The sequence below is a fragment of the Marmota flaviventris genome, chromosome 10, assembly GCF_047511675.1.
Source record: "Marmota flaviventris isolate mMarFla1 chromosome 10, mMarFla1.hap1, whole genome shotgun sequence".
Taxonomy (NCBI): Eukaryota; Metazoa; Chordata; class Mammalia; order Rodentia; family Sciuridae; genus Marmota; species Marmota flaviventris.
Window position 1 is genome coordinate 99,985,440 of NC_092507.1, and position 21,553 is coordinate 100,006,992.

Sequence of the window (21,553 nt, forward strand, 5' to 3'; positions counted from 1 at the left end):
TGTTTATGTGCCTTTACATTCCAAGGCTAGACCAATGCCTAGCACATAGGAGGTATCTCATAAATGCCAGGTCAAATGAATACAGTATGGCCTTCATGCAAATGAAGTTCTAAATTCTGTTGTAGAAACTTCTGAAGAGCACAGCTTATCAATTCCCTTGGCCAATTTCTAGTCATGTTAAAAGGCTGGACTGGTCCAGAAGGCCTGAATGGTGGCCATATCTCTTTTCTCTTGTAACATTATACAAAAATGTGCAGGGGCAAGTCAGGATTACACAAATACAACATGCCTTACTCTGAGAGTAGATTGAAAGGCCCATTACCATAGAGTTTAATTTAGGCTCTCTTTGTTCCCACATTGTCTTGAGACCCTTGGAAAATAAACTTCAATTCCTCACTGTTCTTCAATAACACTGTTCAGCTAACATTTACTGATCTCTTAGTATGTATCCTAGGTGCTGGAGATGCAAAGATGACCAAACAGAAAATCTCTATTTTTTTCTTTTTATTTATTTTTTATTTGTTCTAATTAGTTATACATGATAGCAGAATGCATTTTGATTCACCGTACACAATGGAGCACAACTTTCTCTGGTTGTACACAATGTAGTGTTGCACCACATGTGCAGTTATACGTGTACCTAGGGGAATGATGTTCATCTCATTCCACCATCTTTCCTACCCCCATGCCCCCTCCCCTTCCCTCTCTCCCCTTTGCCCAATCAAAGTTCCTCCATTTTCCACACACACCCACTCCCATTACAGGTCAGCATCCACTTATCAGAGAGAACATTTGGCTTTTAGTTTTTTGGGACTGGCTTATTTCACTTAACATGATATTCTCCAACTCCATCCATTTACCTGCAAATGCCATAACTTTATTCTCTTTTAATGCTGAGTAATATTTCATTGTGTATATGTAACATAGTTTTTTTTTTTATCCATTCATCTCTTGAAAGGCATCTAGGTTGGTTCCACAGTTTAGCTATTGTGAACTGAGCTGCTATGAACATTGATGTGGCTGTATCATTATAGTATGCTGATTTTAAGTCCATTGGGTATAGACTGAAGAGTGGGATATATGGAACTAAGAGTCATAGAAGGAAGACAAACAAGTAAACAGACATTTACTGTGTTCATTCACTTCACAGATATTTACTGCATCCTAAACAGATGTTTTAGTAGCAATGTAGAGAAGCTATTATGGGAACAATGGACAACAAGTACCCAATGCTCCTATGACTATATATATATATATATATATTAAAAGAAAAAAGAAATATTGAGAAGAATAAGAGTGGGAAAATCACCAATATTTATATAAAGTTAGGGTAAAATGACAGAGTAATTGAGTTCTGGGTATTGCAAGTAACTGAGAATGTTGAGAAATAATGTTATAGGAATTAAGGAAAATGAAGCTAGGAGTATTTATGGAGGTGATATCAAGAACTTGGCTGCCATACAATAAGTCTGTATTTAATGTAGGCAACAGAGAACCACTGAAGGATTCTAGCTGGGAGAGGAGAACTCAAATCAGATTTGTAATTTATAATACATGTCAGAGGGAGTAAAATGGGAAGTAGTTCAGTTTAAAGACCGCATGAGGCCTTTAAACCAAGGAAATGGCAATCTAAATGAATAGGAGGAGACAAACTTGGATGAAACTTCACAGGAACCTTTGAAAGGATTTGGTGACAGAATCCATGCTGGGGAGAAGAGAGAAAAGAATCTGCCCAGGTGCTGTGGCCATTAATGTAAACTAGGAATATAAAAGGGTAGGGAGCAAGATTTGAAGGAGGGAGATAAGAAATATGATACAATATGTGTCTAAACAAGGTAATACTGAAAGTTAATAAATTCAAAGAGAACTGCATCACAGAATGTTGTAAATATCTTTATCTGTCCATCAAATTTAATAGTTTATGAACTGACTGCCTCTCACCACCAAGAAATAGACCACCGACCCCTCCTCCTCCATAAAGTTTCTAGCTAATAAATGCAAAACTTGTGGCTGTACCCTGTAAGAAGTAATTGGAAATCAGTTCTCAAAATGTACTTCTTGAGCATCCTAAAAGACCTGTTATTAATTTCAAAGGAAACATTCCCATGCTTCCTTATTGATTTATAAGTCATATAGCTAAATTAGGAAAACACATTAAAAAAACACAGTAGGCTCTGAGTGTTGAATTTCTTACTTCTGTGTTTCAAGAGGGGCAAATCAGGATAGGGAAACCAGATGGCAGAGAACATGAAATCTTTTATAGAAGGAACCTATGCAGGTTATTCTGATAATAAGAAGACTTAAAGTACTTATGACAGGTGCTTTTCACATTTTAAGTCCTGTCAATTATTAAAATTCAATTATGTGGTTCCAAAAGAAAGAACTAGGTCCAGTGGTATAAGTTGTATAGAAGTAGATTGGGGGTCAGTACAAAAAATAACATTCCAGCAACTACATCAGTCAATTATATCATCTTCTTAGAAGGTAGTGAGATCTCCAAGTCCAGAGGCTTTTAAAGAAGAATGAGATAACCACCTGATATTGTATTGTAGAGAGACGGATTGTACTGAGTAAGATACATTCCCATTCTGAAATTCTACATACCAGAATTTATATAGAGAGTAACATTTTTTAGGATTGTGGCTCAAATTTTGTACAAGGCATAGTGTCTACATATCTGGCTGGGCATAATGCTATATATGAGGGCAAAAGGCTAATTGTTTGAGCTAGAGTTGTTTATACAGACTTAAATGTGATTCTGCCTTTGTCTAGTCATGTCCTTGGTGTTAAATCATAGTACAGGAACTGTCTGTACTTTAGTGCTTAAATTTATTTGTCAAGATTGGGTATATGAGTTGCCTTTGGCCTTACCCCCTCCCCCCCACCACAAACTCTTATTGAATAAAAGAGTTAGAGGGAGTAAAATGGGAAGTAGATCAGTCGAAGTAAGACCTCATGAGGCCTTTCAACCAACTTGAGGTATCTTCCATAATATTTTAGCATAAAATGTGATTGAGAGTTTACATTTACTTCCTTTATTCTCTCTTGTATAAAATACTTTTTGTTATTAAGATATTTGTACAGGTGTTTCTCCACTCCCCTCCCTTTTTTGAGATGGGGTTTTACTACATGGCTCAGGCTGATTGAACTCCTGGACCCAAGTTATCCTCCAATTTCAGCCTTCCAAGTGCTGGAATTATAGGCATGCATCACCACACTTGACTTGCCTTTTGACCTTGTTCCTCATGTTTTCATGTGATTTTAAGGCCATCTGTCATTTCCTTTGTCCATATTTAATTTACCAACTCAAAGACTATGTTAAGGAGAAGGCTGAGTATAGTAAATATGTTCCAAAGACAAAGCAGAATAAACTATGCATATTGATACAGGTGAATATTCCTTAGGACCAGAGGTTTTGAACTTCATATATTTTCAGATTTTGAAATATCTACATATACATAATGACCTATCTTGGAGATAGAACCCAAGTCTAAAAATGAAATTTACTTAGTTTTCATATGCACCTTACACAACATAGCCAGAAGGTATTTTATACAATAGTTTTAGTGTGCCTGTGTTTTGGCCATGACCTATCATGAGGTCATGTGTAGAATTTTCTACTTATGGTATCTGTCAGTGTTCAAAGAATACTGGGTTTTGGAGCATTTCAGATTTCTGTTTTTTGAGATTATGTATGTTCAACTTATTATATTTTGGTTATGGCAGGATCAAGTGATCAAGCAAACTGTAATCTCTGAGTATAGAAAATTATCCTATATTTCTTTGAATTCTCCATAGCACAGTAATTGTTAATAGGATCATTGTTTCTACTGAGGTAATTTATATTTATATTTAAAATTTTTCTCTTTAGGGCTAAAGAAATTGCCCTCACAAAGTGAAATGATGGCAGATATAGCTAAGACTCAAGAGGAAATGGCAAAAAGGTAAGAAATTCTCCCAAGAAGATGTATGGTAACTTTTTCTACTAATTTCTTAATAAGAACAATACTTTACTACATTTAGTTTCCTCTTATTGAGAATTCTGATTATATTGTGATGAAAAGGGGAATAATAGTTTGTGACAACAGAATGGGGAAATAGTACTAGCAGTTTCAATGTGGAGGGAAAGGAGAGAAAATTCAAGAAAGTGTATAAAGGCTATGTTTAGGATCTAAAAGAAAAGTTAGATAGGGAAAAGCTCATTGAGAAGAAAAATTAGGTATATTATTTTGGGGAGGATTACTTGAAGTATTAGAAAACTATGTTGAATTAATGATAATTTCAAATCTTTAAGTAGATTCACAAATCTGAAGTGACTAATTTGCTGGCTATCATCAGGTGGACAGCACACACAGGTTACAGTGGCTGAGCATAAAAACTCCATGTGATTTGGTAAAGTAGTAACATCAACTGGCTGCTTAGTACTTTGGTGAACACAATGATTTGGCAGTCTGAATTTCAGAACTTGAGCTCAAATCCCAAGGTTGTTTTTATGTGGAAATTGATTGTTGCAGGCCCCAAAATGGTGGTTTTCTGCAATTGACTATACTAGCATGATTCTCCCCTATCTTAGAAGAACAGAAAGTAACTTTTTATTTAATCTTCTTATCCTTACCCAGTGCTCTCCTATTTTCCTCCCCTCTTTCATTGCTAAAGGTCTATAGTAAAGTTTCTACATCCTGTGCTCTCAGGCCTCTCCCTTTGCTTCCCCAAGTCCCTGTATTTTCAACTTGCCTCCTTACTCCTAAAATTGTTCCCTTGAAGGTCATCCATGACCAGGTTCCTTTCTCTTACTACTGAGCTTGGCACTTTTAAACATTTTCCCTTCTTAGAGGGCTTTCTTTCCTTTCTTTTCTGGCACTAAATTCTCTTATTTGGACTTTCCTGCTCTCTTTCTTTTGACTTATGCTTGTCCAACCACCTTCTTACTGTGAGCAGTCCCCAAGGATATAATTCGAACTTTATTGAAGGTTGAAAGTTTACACACATTCAGTATTTCATGTGCTTGAAGCTTATTTAATCCTCATAACAACCCCACAAGGCTGGAACTAGTGAATCTGTGAAACCTTCATAAAAACTCCAGTTCTTGACATACTACTATAAGATAAATAAATGCACGTGTACAAACACCTGAATTAATATAATCTCCAGAAAGGAAAGCTCTCAGATTCTTTCCTGTTTCATCTCTTCAAAACTCCAGCCCCATTTTGATAGGTACTAGTTGACCATCTATCAGTTCTTCCGGAATCTATCTCAAGAATTCTACCAAAAATTTATTTTCTAATCATTTTTCCTGTCTTTGTTTTGGATTCCTCAATTAGCTTAATTTAACTTTTACTTACTTTGTGTTCCATTGTTCTTTTCATTATAGAAAATAAAAGTGAAATTCTCCTAGTCACACTTCTTCCATATATTTTACTGTAACTGTATTTTCCCACTAAAAAGTCTTTTTAGCTCTCCAAATCTGCACTTGGTATAATCATTCAACTTGGCTCCATTGGGAGGACCACTTCCTCTTGTAGGATAAGTCACTCTCCAGGGACCTTTCAGGATTCCAAATTAACATTTTTGCTGGGAAGCCCTGATCTGTGGACACCCCTCACCCATCTCATGACCACTGCCCTCACAAAGTAATTGAGAATCCCATGCTTGAGGATTGGAGTGAGTTCCTTCTTTTTCATCAGAGTCTTCGGTGTCTGGAATGCTGTCCATTCTTGTTTTCTACTAATTTAGACAATGACCACAAATATTCTATGCCCATTCTTGCTTTATTCCTTCACTTTGCTGTTGTTCCCTGATTTTAAATACTTTTTCTTTGTTCTCACCTATATCTTTCAATTCTTCAATGGCCCTTTTTTAACTACCCTTTTTTTACATTTCTATTTAGCAGTCCGACTCATAATACCCTTTTATGTTCTGTTACGTACACAACAATCTTTTCTCTTCTAATGTATTATAAGATCTCTAAGAATGGTGACAAATATCATCTTTCTTCACTGTTTACTACAGCATGTAGCCCAATATAAAATCAATACAAGCTGAGGGTGTAGCTCAGTAGTAGAGCACTTGCCAAGCATGTGTGAGGCACTGGGTTCAATTCACAGCACCACATATAAATAAATGAATAAAGTAAAAGTCCATCAACAACTAAAAAAAAAAAATTAAAAAAATCAATATAATGTGCCCCAAATCAATACATTGTGTATGTTGACTGACTGACTAGTTGATTGCCTGTTTTGATAGACCATGGCTTCTCTCTTCTCTATTTTAGGTACGTGGAAAGCCAACGCCATACCATTCAGGGAGACTACATTGATACCATGGATCAGATTGCTGATTTGGTGGGAGTCAGGCCTAATCTACTGTCTCTGGCCTTCACTGATCCCAAGCTAGCATTACAGTTATTTTTGGGACCTTGTACTCCAGCCCAGTTTCGTCTACAGGGCCCTGGAAAGTGGGATGGGGCTCGAAAAACCATCTTTACCACACATGATCGTATCAGGAAGCCTATGAAAACAAGAGTAATTGAAAAGAGTAATTCCATAGCTTTAACAAAGACAATGGGCAGGATTATGCTAGCTGTTATTTTCTTTGCAGTGATTATGGCTTATTTTTAGATGTCCCATTGTCACAAACCTGGCTTTCATTGGGAAGCTCAATCTAGAGATGGCTTCCAAACCTAACAAGAATGAACAATTCTCAGTTTCATTTCTTAGAAATCTACTTTTGTTTCTTTCAGAAGCATTGATCCTCTTTCCACTTTTCCCTATAATGAAATCCTGTGTTTTCATTTGTGTTGATTCATCCTCCTTCCTCTTGTGATCTGTCACTTTTTCCGTTCGATAATTTCTAGACTGTGAGCTCAGGCACTCTTTTAGTCATCTTTATATTATGTCCTTAGCAGATATGTGGCCTTGTTGATTATCAAATATTATGGTGGGGACCCTAAATCAGCATCTATAAAAAATGACTGACTTCAGACTGGGGCTGTAGCTCAGTGGTACAGTGCTTGCCTAGCATGGGTGAGGCACTGGGTTCGATCCTCAGCACCACATAAAAATAAATAAATAAAAATAAAGGTATTGTGTCCATCTACAACTAATACACATTTTAAAAAATGACTGACTTCATGTAATTCTTCTGATAAGATTTGATTTTCTATTAAAAAAGGTCAATTTTTGTTTTTAATATTATAATTAAATATACATTTTCTGAGAGATAGGAGAAATAATGGTCTTAAAATAGTTGTTTTTCTATAAGAAATATAGATACATAAAACATTTTGTTTTACTTACTATTCACTAATGTACTTGATAATTGGTCATTTTTGTTCCTTTCCCTAAGCAACATGGCTTTATTTTCTTAATAAAGAAATTAGTTTCAATTTTTTAGGCTCATAGGTTGTTTTAATAATTTAACATCTACCCGTGGGTTCTACTTGGTTGAGAAAACTGGGATATTTTTTAAGTAGCTGTCCTATCTTTTTTGATCTCTTAGTTCCCAGATTGGATCTAATCAGATTTTTAGTTTAGGAAATAAGTACCTGCCAACTATTGTAGTCAAGTCTACAAATGTGATGTTTCGTTCCTCTTACTCTTTCTTCCACTCCTTCAAGTAAAATCTAAGTAATAAGAATTCAAAGAGGTTTTGACTAAAATGTAGGAGTATTCTAATACCCCTTTTTCTTAAATCATACAATGTAGTTCTGAAAAACAGAGCAAATAAATAGAAAGCAGGAACTTGGGTTTACATCCCAGTGCTGCCGCTGATTCTGTTTTCTCATCTGTTGAAGTTTTGCTATTCTTGTTTCGTGAGATATTGTCAGATGTCAAGCACACTGAACTCCAATGGGGAAAGGTATTGGAAGTACCAATCAAGTGTTTATTCACAAATAGCTGTTGTGAAGTATGTTTTTAAATTTGGATTGCTGCCGATTTCTTAACTACAGGATAAATTTGAACAAGTAAAAGCATATCCAACTAATACATTAAAAAATTAGATATTTGAGAGTTAGACTTCTTAATCACATAACTATTTGGACAGCTGCCTATCATTTCACCTCATTTACTTTTCGAGAACTAGAGAGCTGAAAGTTGGTATTATTCCTTAGGTCTTTTTCCTTCTGGAATCCCTATGATATAGGGTATTTGTTATCTGTGAAAGTAGATATAAGGCTGGGGTTGTGGCTCAGCAGTAGAGTGCTAGCCTAGCACATGGAGGCCCTGCATATAAATAAATAAAATAAAGGTAATGTGTCTAACTACAACTAAAAAATAAATATAAATTTTTTAAAAAGAAAGTATATCTAGTGTTTTTTAAGATTTTTTTTTTAGCTATTGATAGACCTTTATTTTATTTATTTACACACGATGCTGAGAATGGAACCCAGTGCCTCACACATGCCAAGCAAGTGCGCTACCACTGAGCCACAGCGCCGGATCTACTATTTTTTAATCTGCAAATTACTCTTGTTCAAAAGTAAATTTAAGCTGGGTGCAGTGGTACTTGCCTATAATCCAGCAGCTAGGGAGGCTGAGAAAGGAGGATCACGAGTTCAAAGCCAGCACCAGCAACAGCAAGGCAGTAAGCAACTCAGTGGGACCCTGCCTCTAAATAAAATACAAAAGAGGTCTGGGGATGTGGCTCAGTGGTTGAGTGACCCTGAGTTCAATCCCCGGTACCTACCACACACACACACACACAAAAGTAAATTGAAGGCTGTGGTTGTGGCTCAGTGCAGTGGTTTCCTGTCATGTGTGAGGCCCTGGGTTACATTCTCAGCACCACATAAAATTAAATAAATAAAATAAAGGTATTTTTAAAAAGGTAAATTGAAGGTCTCTTGCTTTTTAAATTTTCTTCTTTCATAATATAAACTTGCCTCTTTTAGAATGTAAATGTATTGAATTAATAATCCCCTAATTCTTAATTATCACTAAAAACACCCCAGTTTCCTCTTTAAAGTGTGTATTTTTAAACTGATTTGACTCTCTCATTGTATGTATAACATGTAAGGTTACCCCCCAAAAAATCATTGCTTGATTTCTAAACCAAGCTGAATGTAAGATGTGAATAGGATATTGCATTCAAAACAACTCAAGATTAAAAGCCTTAGTTATTGATAAATATGTATTAATATTCTATTTATATATTTTGCTCTTACGTTAAGATCATGCATATGTGTATATATATTTATACAAAAATTCTCCAATTATATTAAATCTGGTTACCAAAGAAAAATGCATTCTCGTAATGCCAGAGAGTAAAGAAGTACTCACAACAGAAATTGAATAAGCATATGTCAAGGGGACACAGAAGCCATCAAATAATGAACAAATTTGAGCAATAAAATAAATAACCTACTATTAGAACATAAGACATAAAAATACACGAGTCCATAGTGATATAAGTAAATGATTGAATAAATTAATAAATGAGATGGAACAGACAACTCTCCCATACACAAGAATTCCAAATAATTTATATAAAAATACTCTCTTGTCAAGGAGATGGAGCATAATTGTCTACTTCTTAAATGGGCTGCATAGATAGATTCACTTCCTTTCAAAAATTACAGTATGGAAAGGGGGAAAGGTGACTTCAGTGGAAAAATTCAACAAATATCACTTCAGCAAGGTGATCAAGATTAACATCAACAGCGATAAGGCATACTGAAAATATGTACCCTTGATATGATATGATGAGAAGGTTACTTTACCACTGTGGTATTCGCCCCCTAAAACCATACCCCGTTTAACCATGAGAAAAGTACTAACAATCTCAATTTGAGGAATATTCTAAAAACTGCCTGACCACTTCAAAACTGTCAAGGTCATCAAAAACAAGGCAGTTTTGAACACAGTATAGAGAACCCTAAGGAGACTTGTCATCTAAATATAATGGGGTATTCTGGAATGAAGAGACGATAGTAAGTAAAAATTGGTGGATATAAATAAAGTAGGCATTATGGTTAATAATAATTTGTCAATGTTGGTTTATGAGTTGTGACAAATGTACCATAATAATGTGTCAACAGTAAGGAAAACTAGGTGGGTGTATCCAAGAACTCTAATATTTTTGCAAACTTTCTTAAATCAAAAACTATTTCAAAATTTAAAAATTACTTTAAAAAAAAGAAATGTATTAATTTGATTCAGGATTTGACCTAGAGCTACAGTCTAGAGGAATTTTCTTAGAAGAAGAACAACATTGTTTATGCCATTCATCTACATTACTATGTGTTTACCTGATTACTCACAAATTAAGTTGATTTGATAAAACATAATAATTTACTACAGCAAATTTTACCTCCTTTGCTAAGTATTGGCTGTAATTGTATTGACTGAGAAATGGTGATATAAAGTCAAAAGACAATTTCTTTAATTCACTTAGATAAGTTTTCTTGTATCTGAGAACATGAAGCCGGTAGTCCCCTCAAACAAGATTCATACTAAGGGTAGTATGTACATAAGTAAGGGAATGTTACTTAATATTGGGCCTGCCTTGTTACTTTGGCTAACCGTAATGTAGTAATAAACTTGGAATTTCCCAAAGTGCCTAATTTTCTATGCTTCTGTATATTATTTTGTTGTAATTTCAATAAATTCTTCAGCTAAATAACACCTCTGTCATCTTCAAGATTAAGTTCATCTGTTTTCTCTTCCGTGAAGAGCTTCCTAATCCCCAATATGAACCTGGGCTCCTTTGTGCTTTTATCATACCTGTTGAATATCCTTACAAAACTATGTGGTAACAAATGGTTCTCTCACATGGTTCCTCTTTGAACTAGTACATTCTTGGGAGGCAGATTTCTTTGCAGTTATGTGTTCTTAGTTCCTAGTGTAGTGCCTGGAACACAGTGAAGCCTCCATAGATTAATTAATTAAATGAATACACATAACATGGGAGATAAAAATATGACCGAGTTTTTAAAAAAGTAAATAGTGGGGGGGCTGGGGTTGTGGCTCAGTGGCAGAGTACTCGCCTAGCATGTGTGGAGCACTGGGCTCGATCCTCAGCACAAGATATAAATAAATAAAATAAAGGTATTTTTAAAAAATAGTGAATAACACTTTTAGAAAACATGATTAAGGAGATCAAGATGCTTAACATTTTGAAATGTCTGTGGGGCAAACATGTTTTTTCAGAAGATATTCTGGAATGACCCACTGATCTGAGTCAGTATGATATCTAATATTCTATTGTGATTTGAAACACACCTGCCTGTCTATAACTTATTTATGCAAATAGTTCTTTTAAAAAGTCAGGATCCTCTCAGCTGGTAGAGTGCTTGCCTCGAATGCACAAGGCCCTGGGTTCAATCCCAAGCACCACACACACACACACACACACACACACAGCATCTTAACATAAAAAGAAAGTGGGGTGTATGTCTTATTCAATCCTCAAGCTGCCTAGAGTTCCTCATTGCTATTTCTCTTTACTTTCTCAAATCCTCCTACTCCACTGAAGTATTGGCCACCTCCTCTCCTGGTTGTAGTTATTTTCAGACACATTCACTCCCCTTCATTCTGTAAATATTTTAGTATCAAGCTTTGTGCCTTTCTCTATATACATAACTACCCCTGCAGTTTTAATATCTAGGTAATACTTTCACCTATACAAAATATTAGTTAGGATTAGGTTTGGCTATATATAAAAGAAACCCCCCCCAAAAAAAATGATTTAAACAAGACGGAAGTTTATTTCCCTCTCACATAAAAAAGTCCAGAGGTAGGCAGACTTGATATATAACAGCTCCGTAGTTTGTTTTTCTGCTCTATGATTCTCGGCTACCTCATGGTCCAGCTACCTCATGCTGGATTCCAGCCATTCTATGAACATCCTACACAGAAGGGAGGAGAAATGTAAGGGCATACCCTTTCCTTTAAGATTTAATGTAAGTTCCATATAAAATTTCCTCTTAGATCTCGCTGGAAGAATGTAATCACATATATCTTGCTACCAGGAAAGCTAAGAAATGTGCCATACCATATGGTTGTTATGCTTTTATCACACCAAGGTTATTATACCAAGGTTATTGAAAAGGAAGAGGAAACAAATGTTGAGATGGGCCTCTAATATTCTCTACCATCTCATTTTTCAGTTCTATAACCTTACTCTGAATGTTTTATGATCAATCTCACCTCACCTACCTACACCTATGGTCATATCTAAGACAGTCAATGTGAATAACTGCAATAGCACTGAAATTTCAATGTCAAACATTCTACACTCCAAATCATCTCTTACCTACTCAGTTCATTCACTCTGGTATTTTTGACTCCTCTAGGCCCTCCATCAATCTGCTCTTCATTTCCCAGCCCAACCGGTTTAAAATCCATGGCCCAACATTATACTCTCACCCTGTTATGCACTCTCAACTCTTTGTTGCCCTTCTCCAAGTAACAGCTAATTATGATGACAATAATACTATGGTGGATTGGCTTGTCTTATACTCATAACCACCATACCTAGACATTCAGTACAATCTGCCACTCACACTTCATTTTTCTAGTCAATTATCTGTCCTACTATTCTAGTTGATTATTTCTCACCTCCTACCTGCTCAAATCTCAAATACTTTGTCTCTTCTCTTCAGTCAGCTAATCACCTTGCTGCTTTTTTTCCCCTAAGAGAACAGAACCAGTCAGAATTATTCTGAGTCCCACAAGGAAGGATGAAAGGAATTGAAGGTGAAAGGGGGAAAAGTAAGGATAACCCAAAGGAGGTGCTCAGACAGTCAAGAATTTGGAGAGGTGAGCAAGGGGTTGTGGTAAAACTGCACTTTATTCCCTTAAACTCTTTTTGATCAATAGCAAGAAGATGAGTTTATAAGGAACAGAGCAAAGAATGGGGTAGCAGTATACTGACTTAAGTAGACTTTTCAAAATCATAATACAAGAACAGACTTTACAACAGGGCTGCTCACTCAGAAACCCTGGCCTGTGTGAGTTGGAGTTCCCCAGCCCTGGCTGCATTCCCCATCACTATGCCTAATCTCCTTAGAAATGTAGTGAACAGTATTCCTTTACCCTTCATTCTGCAAATGTTTTTTGAAAGCTTACTCAGTACAAGATGTGTGCAGAATATGAAAAGGGATCAAATCTGGATCTGCTCTCTATCAGCTGTTAAAGCAGCAATTTTCTCACTTGTTAAGTGCAGATTCTGGTTCTGTACATGGGGATGGGGCCCCGGATTTTGCATAGATTCTAACAAGCACCCAGGTGATACATGAATGCTGCTGGTCTGTATATGTGACACATATTTAGTAATAAAGGTTTCTGTTGAGAACAATAAGTTCCGTTTCATAAAATCCTGGACCCCTCCCAACCCTAGAATCGTCTGTGACCTTTTTATACATTTTGTGTGCCTTCTGGTGTTTTTGTTGTGGACGTTTCTCTTGGATTTTATTTCTTCTGGAGTTAATCACTGCAAATGTTATTTCTTAGCTTATAAGAGAATTCTTCTTCTAACCATTCACTAATTTGACAAGGTCTATCTACAACTAGACACTGCATCTTGAATTCTTCCCCAGACCCAAATTTGGGCTGACTACTCTTTCCTGTGGTTTGGCACAGTCTTAGCCTCTAGCCTTGACCTCTACTCCCTCAGCCTGGAGATGAAGTCTATTTTATTATTCCCTATAGGAACCCACCTCTCCCGGTCACCGCTCAGAGAAACGCGGCTCATAAAATGTTTTGGCGCACCTGAGGTCGCGTGAGACGCCCCGAAAGAAAGCAGCACCAGTCCTGTGGCAGCGAGCCCCGCGAGTCCTCCGAGCTGTTTCCTCGCCATGGAAGTGCGGAGCCCGAGGCACCCACGTCGCCGCTGGAGCTGTCCCTGCCCGGCGCCCCCGCGCGGCGCTGGAGGCTGCGCGCGCCCACCATCGAGGCGGCGGCAGTGGCTAGAGAGGCGGGCCCGGGCTCCGCAGCGGAGGGCGGCAGGAGTGCGCAGGGGCGGCCCGGCGCCGCGGGCCTCGTAGCCATTTTAGGAGGAAACCCAAATCGTCACCCCGGGTGCAGCTTCAATTTCAATAACTTTATTGGTGGCCTTGTCCTCAAGGCGGCCATCGCGCCCGTGGTCCAGGGGAGAGGGAGCGCGTCGCTGGAGGTGATCGGGGTGCGGGAGTGGGCGCGGGACTGCGGGGGAGTCCCGAGGGTGGGTTTTCAGAGCTGGGGCGACGGGAGGCCCGGGGGCTTGCGGGCGTCCCTGTAGGCCAGGAGGTTGGGGACAACGGGGCGTGGTTTCCTGCGGCGGGGATTCCCTTCCCGGGTCCCCAGGCGCAGAGGCGGGGCGGGTGTGCCCCTGACGCGGCCGCTGGGGTGTTCCCCGCCAGGTGTAGTTCTTCGCGCCAGGTGGCCCCCGATTCGAGCTGCAGCCATGGGAAACACCACCAGCGACCGGGTGTCCGGGGAGCGACACGGCGCCAAGGCTGCACGCGCGGAGGGCGGCGGCGGCCATGCCCCGGGCAAGGAGCACAAGATCATGGTCGGGAGCACAGACGACCCCAGCGTTTTCAGCCTGCCGGACTCCAAGGTACTTCTGTCCGCGGCCCCCGACCGTAGCCGTGCAGCTGCTGCTTGGCTTCCGGGCTCCGTGTTTCCTCGGCTTCTTTTCATCGCATTGAACTGAGTTACGGGATTTTTTTATTTATTTTTTTTTTTTTAAGGGATTTCCCGGGGACAGAGGTGTTCGGTCGTAAATTCTTGTGGTGCCGCCTCAAAATAGGGTAGACGTGTAGTTCTTGTTTTCTTGGTATTTTAACTAAGCCTTGAGACACATTTTTAAGGCAGGGACTATAGACACCTTCCCCGCCTGCACCATCCTTGATTCTTCTGAGAATTTATAGGTTGTAGACTCTGGTGGAAAACTTGTGAGGGTAATTTATTTGAACCGCTGGCCCTAACTTACATTTTCCTTGATTTTTTTTTTTTCCCCCGGAATTTTCTGTTTGTTTGGATCCCTTTTGCTCTTTTAGGAACTCTGTACTTTGGGTCCTTATCCCTTTTGGCCTGGTTGTGACCAGTCACCACTCATTTACTTGAATATTTGTGCCTAGTCTTGAAGATCAATAAAGGGCATCATTTAGTTGACTGTTCAGTTTTTGTCCTATACTTTGTAGTTGTGGTGACAGGATGTGCTTTCAGGCCAGCTTCTCCAGTGGGAGAGCCAGTGATTCCCAGATAGCTCCAATCTGCAATAGTCCTTCAAAATATTTCCTTGGCCTAAAAGCAACAATTCATTCACCTGAAGACCTTGCTTTCAGTTGAAGGACTTACAGGAAGAGGCCACTTGTGTTCACCCTAACAGAAAAGACAGATGGAGCTGACAGCAATGTGATTACCATCCTAATGTTTCTAATCACTTAGAAGTGTCAGCATAAATACTTTTAATTCTTTCTGGTAGGCTGTTCAGGGATGAAATAGAAAAATGGAGGGATTGAGGTGATTGGGGGTATGTGTGGAAGCTTTGGAGAGAATTTAGTTTTATTTGCCATAGTGGTAGTGCATGAAATTTGGATACTAGGGTTTAATTTTTTTGGATCCCAATTGAGAACATGATCATAGAAGGAGAAATGAGAGTGACTGAAAGGAGCATTTCTTGGGGGCTTTTTCTCCATTCCTTTCTTTTCTCTTCCACTTCAGAACTTTTTCCTCCTCATTTGGTCTGTCTACCCAGTCATACGTATTTACTTCTTTAAAGCTTTCCCAAGGTGATGGACCTCATTGTATTTTTACAGCTTTTCTACATCAATGACTCAGGATTTAAGTACATTGTATTTGTCAAAGTATTTGTCAAGCTATGACTGAAGTCATTGGTGTCCTGAATAAAAACCAAGTTGTTCTGTGTGAATTGGGGCCTATTCTGGATCATTCTTTCCCTCACTTCAGTCTTGCCATTTGGAAAATAAGAAAATGGTTCATATAATTCTTAATCCCATCCAAATCTAAGGTTTTTTTTACCCTACCCTTTTCTTTGCCTCTATATTTTACTAAAACCTCTTCAAATTATAATTTTAGTTGTTGTTTTGTCTTTTATTCCCTGGTGGTTCTGCTGTTTTACTTTAATCAATTTTTCTGGTAGTCAGCAGCATTCTTTCCTACCACAGAAATGTCACGTCATAAATGGAAGGGCTTTGCTCCAAAATTTGGAGCATTAGTAGTTTGTGACTTTCAGATTCTAAACGAAAAATCCTAAGTCGTAAAATACTTGATAGAAACAGTAGCCATGGGGCCTACATTGGATACCACCCAGCAGACTAATTCAATGGTTCTCATCTTATTTGTGTATTAGAATCACCTGAGATTTGTTTAAATACTTTATGGAAAATTTGAATCATTTACAAAGTAGGGAAAATAGTATAATGAATTCTGTGTACCTCTCACCAAGTTTAGACATTGATAAAGCACAAATGAATGTATATCAACCATACCCTAATCTATTGTCTCTCCACCAATTTTTTTTTGAAGCAAATTCCAAATGTCATAACAAATTTCTGTATTTTTAATGTACCCCAAAAGGTGAGATTTTTTTTCTTTATTTTAACATAATCAAAGTCTTTTCTGGGATGATTTTAAAAATAGATTTCCAGATCCTGTATCTGAATTGCAATCTTAGATTATTCTTAGGCATATGCAAAAATTCCTGAAATTCTAATGCAGCCAGTCAGACAAAATGCATTGTTTTGAGAATATGGAGACTAGGTTTTCTCTTAAGCTAATTCCTTGTAATAATATAAAAGCTCCTTCAGTTTTCTTTTTTCACCTTTTTTTTTTCCTGTTAGTTAATTAAGTACTTACTCTGCTGTCTGGGGGCTGGAACCCAGGGCCTCTCGTCTGCTATATCCATGGATCTTAGATTTTATTTTAGATTATGTGCCTAGTTTCTCATATTGTAATTTTGAGAAATAGTGAGAGAAGTATGGAAAAGTAGACTTTTCCATTTCCCCCAACCGCCCCCCCCCCAAAAAAAAAGCCCAAGTAAATAAGCTAGTCATTTTTTTTTAATGCACATTATTTTGTTTGGTAATATCTTTACTTAACACTGTATGATCTTATTTATCTGTTTACCAATTTAAGTTTAAGCCAATTTAAGGCAGGGCTTAGCAAACATTTTCTGTAAAGGACCACATGGTAAATATTTTAGTCTTTGTAGCTCAGTCTTTCACAACTGCTCAGTTCTGCCACTGTGGCATGAAAACAGTTGTAGATAATAGGTATACAAATGAATGTAGCTGTTTTTCAGTAAAAACCTTATAAAAGCACTTGGCTTACTGGCTGTAGTTGCCAACTACTGGTCTAAAGGATGGTAATGAAAAACAAAAAACTAAGGAGTTAATGTTATTCAGAATCACGCAAACCTTATTTGATTACATAATTGTTTTTGTTAAAGGAAACTGTTTTATCTTTTGCTGTTTGAGGTGCCAAAATTTGCATTCCTGTACCTCAAATAGACTAAACCTGGCATAGGTGAGCAAGTAAGATTTCATAGCCACTTTTTTTTTTTCCCCCGCAGTACTGCCTTTCACTAGCTAGACCAAGTGCTCTACCACTAAGCTACATCCTCAGCCCACTATTTCTCCATTTTATAAAATCAATGATCTGGTTTTCTTTTTATTAATTAACTGATTAATCTGTGGTTCTGGGGTTTGAACCCAGGGCCTTGCACGGGCTAAGCAATGCTCTGGCATTGAGCTGCTTCCCCAGACCTTTGATATTAAATTTTTAATGTCTCTTCATTGTGTATCCTATTAGCTAAAATAGAGTTTATAAATTACTTATGAAGTTTGGTATCTGTAACTTTCATTACAGCTGATAATTGAGAGCTATTTATAATTACTTGTGAAAAATGTATACCTGACAATTTTTAAAAATATAGCTATCTTTTGTTTTCTTTTTTCTCTCTTAAGAGGTACTCAGAAGCATGTCATAATTGCCTGTGTATGAGTTAAACTGGCAGTAGGGGAGTAGGGTTTCTTTTCCTTTTTTTAAGGGCAATCTTGAGGCTCTGACAGGGTAAGTAATATATGCAGACTCAAAAGTTAGACTCTTGATTCATGCAGCACTTGAGCATAAGCCATTTGACTATTTTTGGTTCAAGATGAGTTCTTTTCCTATGGTTTGTTAAAAATCTGATTTAGTTTCTAATTTTAAGGCATGTCTCCATAGCTGAAACCCAGCACCCCTCTCTACCCTAATAAAGGAGAATGATCTTTTAAGAATTCCTGGGTCACAATTTATTCTAGGGATGACCTACTCCTTCTTACAGCTCCCTGGGGACAAAGAGTTTGTATCATGGCAGCAAGATTTGGACGACTCTGTAAAGCCTACGCAGCAGGCCCGGCCTACTGTTATCCGTTGGTCTGAAGGAGGCAAGGAGGTCTTCATTTCTGGGTCCTTCAACAACTGGAGCACCAAGATTCCACTGATTAAGAGGTGAAGAAGATAAGTGTCTTGATTGAGGCTAAGGGATCCAGGAATAGAGACCTGATTTCCCTTTTAATAAGAGTGAACAGGCTGGACTTCCCATCTCCACTCACTAGATGTTCTCTTTAGAATATGCCCCTTTCTGTGACCACTTAGTATTGATGGCATTGTTTTTTGTTTTGTTTTGTTTTTAGCAATAGGCTTTTTTTTTCTTCTTCATTTTTAATGTGGTTCTGAGGATTGAACCTAGGGCCTCTTGCGTGCACGGCAAGCGCTTTACCACTGACCTACAACCCCAGCCCAATGGCATTGTATTTTAACCTCATTGTGAGTCATATGCTTTACCTCTTAGAATATCATTACCTCAGGGGAATTTGTAACAGTTTTGGTGGGTGTATTTTTTAGGATGGTGTTACACAGTCTTCCCCACCCCACCCCCAGTTGTAGATGAACTTAATACCTTTATTTTATTTTTTTATTTTTATTTTTATGTGCTGCTGAAGATCAAACTCAGTGCCTCACACATGCTAGGCAAGTGCTCTGCCACTGAGCTACAACCCCAGTCCTTACACAAGTCTTTTCTATGCTTGGAGGAAATCTGTAACTGACTGAATCTGTTGCTCTGACTTCTGCACTAAAGCAAAATGCACTGTGAAGTTTGCTGTAGTAGTATTATTTGGTGCTTGCAGAGCAATAGTGAATTAATTGGTTTTCTAGTAATGGCTCACCAAAATACGGAAAGTATTTTAAGTACTTTTATATTCCAGACCTCATTGTTATGGTTTTTATACTTGTGATGGATCTGTTCTACAGGAGCAAAATAGTTATACTAAGGTGAACCATTTTGGGAGATCGTTGACTATTTTTTTCTAAACATTGATTTAAGAACCAGAATTTTTGGAAGGGTTGGCAAATATATATCCAAGATGATATAGAAAAAAAAGACCTGATTTTATACGTTATTTTTTTTACATGAGGGATACAGTGGCTTAGGGATATGAGAGGTCATTGGTATGATACCGTAAATACCACTTGTTTTTTAACATTCTGTCTTCTAAAAGGAACTTGACTGTTTGGCCTTCTGTTTTCTTCTATAGCCATAATGACTTCGTTGCCATCCTGGACCTCCCCGAGGGAGAGCACCAATACAAGTTTTTTGTAGATGGACAGTGGGTTCATGATCCATCAGAGGTAAGTCTTTGATCTAAAAAGGTCCCCATGACTTAGTAGCCTCATTTTAACTGTCATTGCTGTCTGAATTGATGGGTAGCCATTCCCCTATACTAGAGAATTCCTCTCTCGATAAAAGATGGAGGTTCTGATTATGATCATTTTTCACCCTTAGTAGAAACAAAGAGGAGGTTGGATGGAAGAAAGGGATTTGAAAAGGGGATTCAAGAATTTTTTTTCTGCTTATCATTTCAGCCTGTGGTTACCAGTCAGCTTGGTACGATTAACAATTTGATCCATGTCAAGAAATCTGATTTTGAGGTGTTTGATGCTTTAAAACTAGATTCTATGGAAAGTTCTGAGACATCTTGTCGAGGTAATTTTATAGTATTTGCTCTCTCTTGCCATGTATTTCTTGTAACCCAAAAGTGGTTTTTAAATTTCATTCATGAAAGTGGTCTTTTAATTTTGTTTTGTATTTCCATGTCTTCTCAGAATTCTATCTTCTGAATCCTGTATATATGTGCATATGTACATATACACACATATTTCTTAAACATTTAGGTCCTCTTCTTTATATATAGCAAAAAACATCTCAGTCTGGTATACTTTAACTTTTTAACCAGGATTTACAGTTAGACATTTATTTTGCATTGCGATCCAGTACACAAATACAAAAACATACAGAAGTATAATATGTGGTTTAATATTTACCTTTATTTCATGTGATGTATTTTTTTTCTGTTTTTTAAAAATATTTATTTAGTTATTAATTTTGGTACTGAGGATTGAACTCAGAGACCCTCTACCAACTGAACCACACCCACAACCCCTTTTATTTTTTTATTTTTTGGGAGGGGTTTCCAGAGATTGAACTTAGGTGCACATGACCACTGAGCAACATCCCCAGTCCTATTTTGTATTTTATTTAGAGACAGGGTCTCAGTGAGTTGCTCAGTACCTTGATTTTTTTGCTGAGGCTGGCTTTGAACTCACGATCCTCCTGCCTCAGCTTCCTGAGCCACTGGGATTACAGATGTGTGCCACCATGCCTGGCAACCCCTTTTATTTTGAAACAGGGTTTCACTGAGTTGTTACATCTGGCCTTGAACTTGAGATCCTCCTGCCTCAGCCTTTTGGATCACTGGGATTACAGGCTTATGCCACAGCACATGGCTGCTATTGTATTTTTTATAGCCCACTAGTGGGCTCTAGCCTAATGTTTGAAAACTCTAATAATATTTCAAGTTTTCCATTGACTTTTGGTGGTATCACCCAGCAGAGGTTAGATGAGCTTCATTTGTCTTATTAAACTACTCAGCTTTATCTTGTTATTTTGATAAATCAGTTCACAATTCTATAGTTTTATGAGGCCCTACAAGTTAGTAGTCCTTGGGGAAAAGTAGTTTTTTTAAAAAAAAACACAATAGGGCTGAAGTTGTGGCTTGGTGGTAGAGCACTTGCCTGGCGTGTGGGAGGCCCTGGGTTGGATCCTCAACACCGCATATAAATAAATAAATAAATAAAATCCATTGACAACTCAAAAATATTTTAAAAAGAAAAAAAAAAAGAAAGACTTTTAAAAAAATAATACTTTGCAATTCTTTTGAATATAATCAAAAATTTGTAAATGTTTTAAGTATTTTTTTTCAATTGTAGATGCACATAATACCTTTATTTTTGATTGATTGATTTATTTTTTTTTTTTAAGAGAGAGAGAGAATTTTAATATTTATTTTTTAGTTTTCGGCGGACACAACATCTTTGTTTGTATGTGGTGCTGAGGATCGAACCCGGCCGCACGCATGCCAGGCGAGCGCACTACCGCTTGAGCCACATCCCCAGCCCTGATTGATTTATTTTTATGTGGTTCTGAGGATTGAACCCAGTGCATCATACATGCAAGGCAAGCACTCGATCGCTGATCAATATACCTCTAGCCCCCAAATTTTGTA

General features: G+C 37.7%; 3 protein-coding genes across 15 annotated transcripts in view; 2 read left to right on the forward strand and 1 right to left on the reverse strand.

Moving 5' to 3' along the window:
- Positions 1-6,657, forward strand: part of LOC114080441 (flavin-containing monooxygenase 5-like) — a 32,064-nt gene extending 25,407 nt beyond the window's left edge. Inside the window, exons 8-9 of the mRNA XM_027922053.2 lie at positions 3,872-3,944; positions 6,272-6,657. Coding sequence (XP_027777854.2) covers positions 3,872-3,944; positions 6,272-6,617 — 419 coding nt within the window. The 3' untranslated portion in view covers positions 6,618-6,657. The remainder of the gene's footprint in view (positions 1-3,871; positions 3,945-6,271) is intronic.
- Positions 1-13,871, reverse strand: part of LOC139707272 (uncharacterized) — a 136,828-nt gene extending 122,957 nt beyond the window's left edge. For all 8 annotated transcript variants that reach the window (XM_071618127.1, XM_071618124.1, XM_071618128.1 and 5 more), the window contains exon 1: positions 13,710-13,871. The gene's annotated coding sequence lies outside the window, so the exon portion shown is untranslated. The remainder of the gene's footprint in view (positions 1-13,709) is intronic.
- A 95-nt stretch (positions 13,872-13,966) lies between these two features.
- Positions 13,967-21,553, forward strand: part of Prkab2 (protein kinase AMP-activated non-catalytic subunit beta 2) — a 32,084-nt gene continuing 24,497 nt past the window's right edge. For 3 of the 6 annotated variants that reach the window (XR_011708897.1, XR_011708898.1, XM_071618131.1), the window contains exons 1-5: positions 13,969-14,112; positions 14,339-14,538; positions 18,271-18,437; positions 19,526-19,619; positions 19,854-19,974. Coding sequence is in view for 4 of the 6 variants with exons in the window: in XM_071618131.1 (XP_071474232.1) it covers positions 14,383-14,538; positions 18,271-18,437; positions 19,526-19,619; positions 19,854-19,974 (538 nt within the window). In the remaining 2 variants the exon portion in view is untranslated. Of the gene's footprint in view, positions 14,122-14,243; positions 14,539-18,270; positions 18,438-19,525; positions 19,620-19,853; positions 19,975-21,553 lie in introns of those variants that run through there. The other 3 variants (XM_071618134.1, XM_071618132.1, XM_027922072.2) reach the window with 3 other exon arrangements.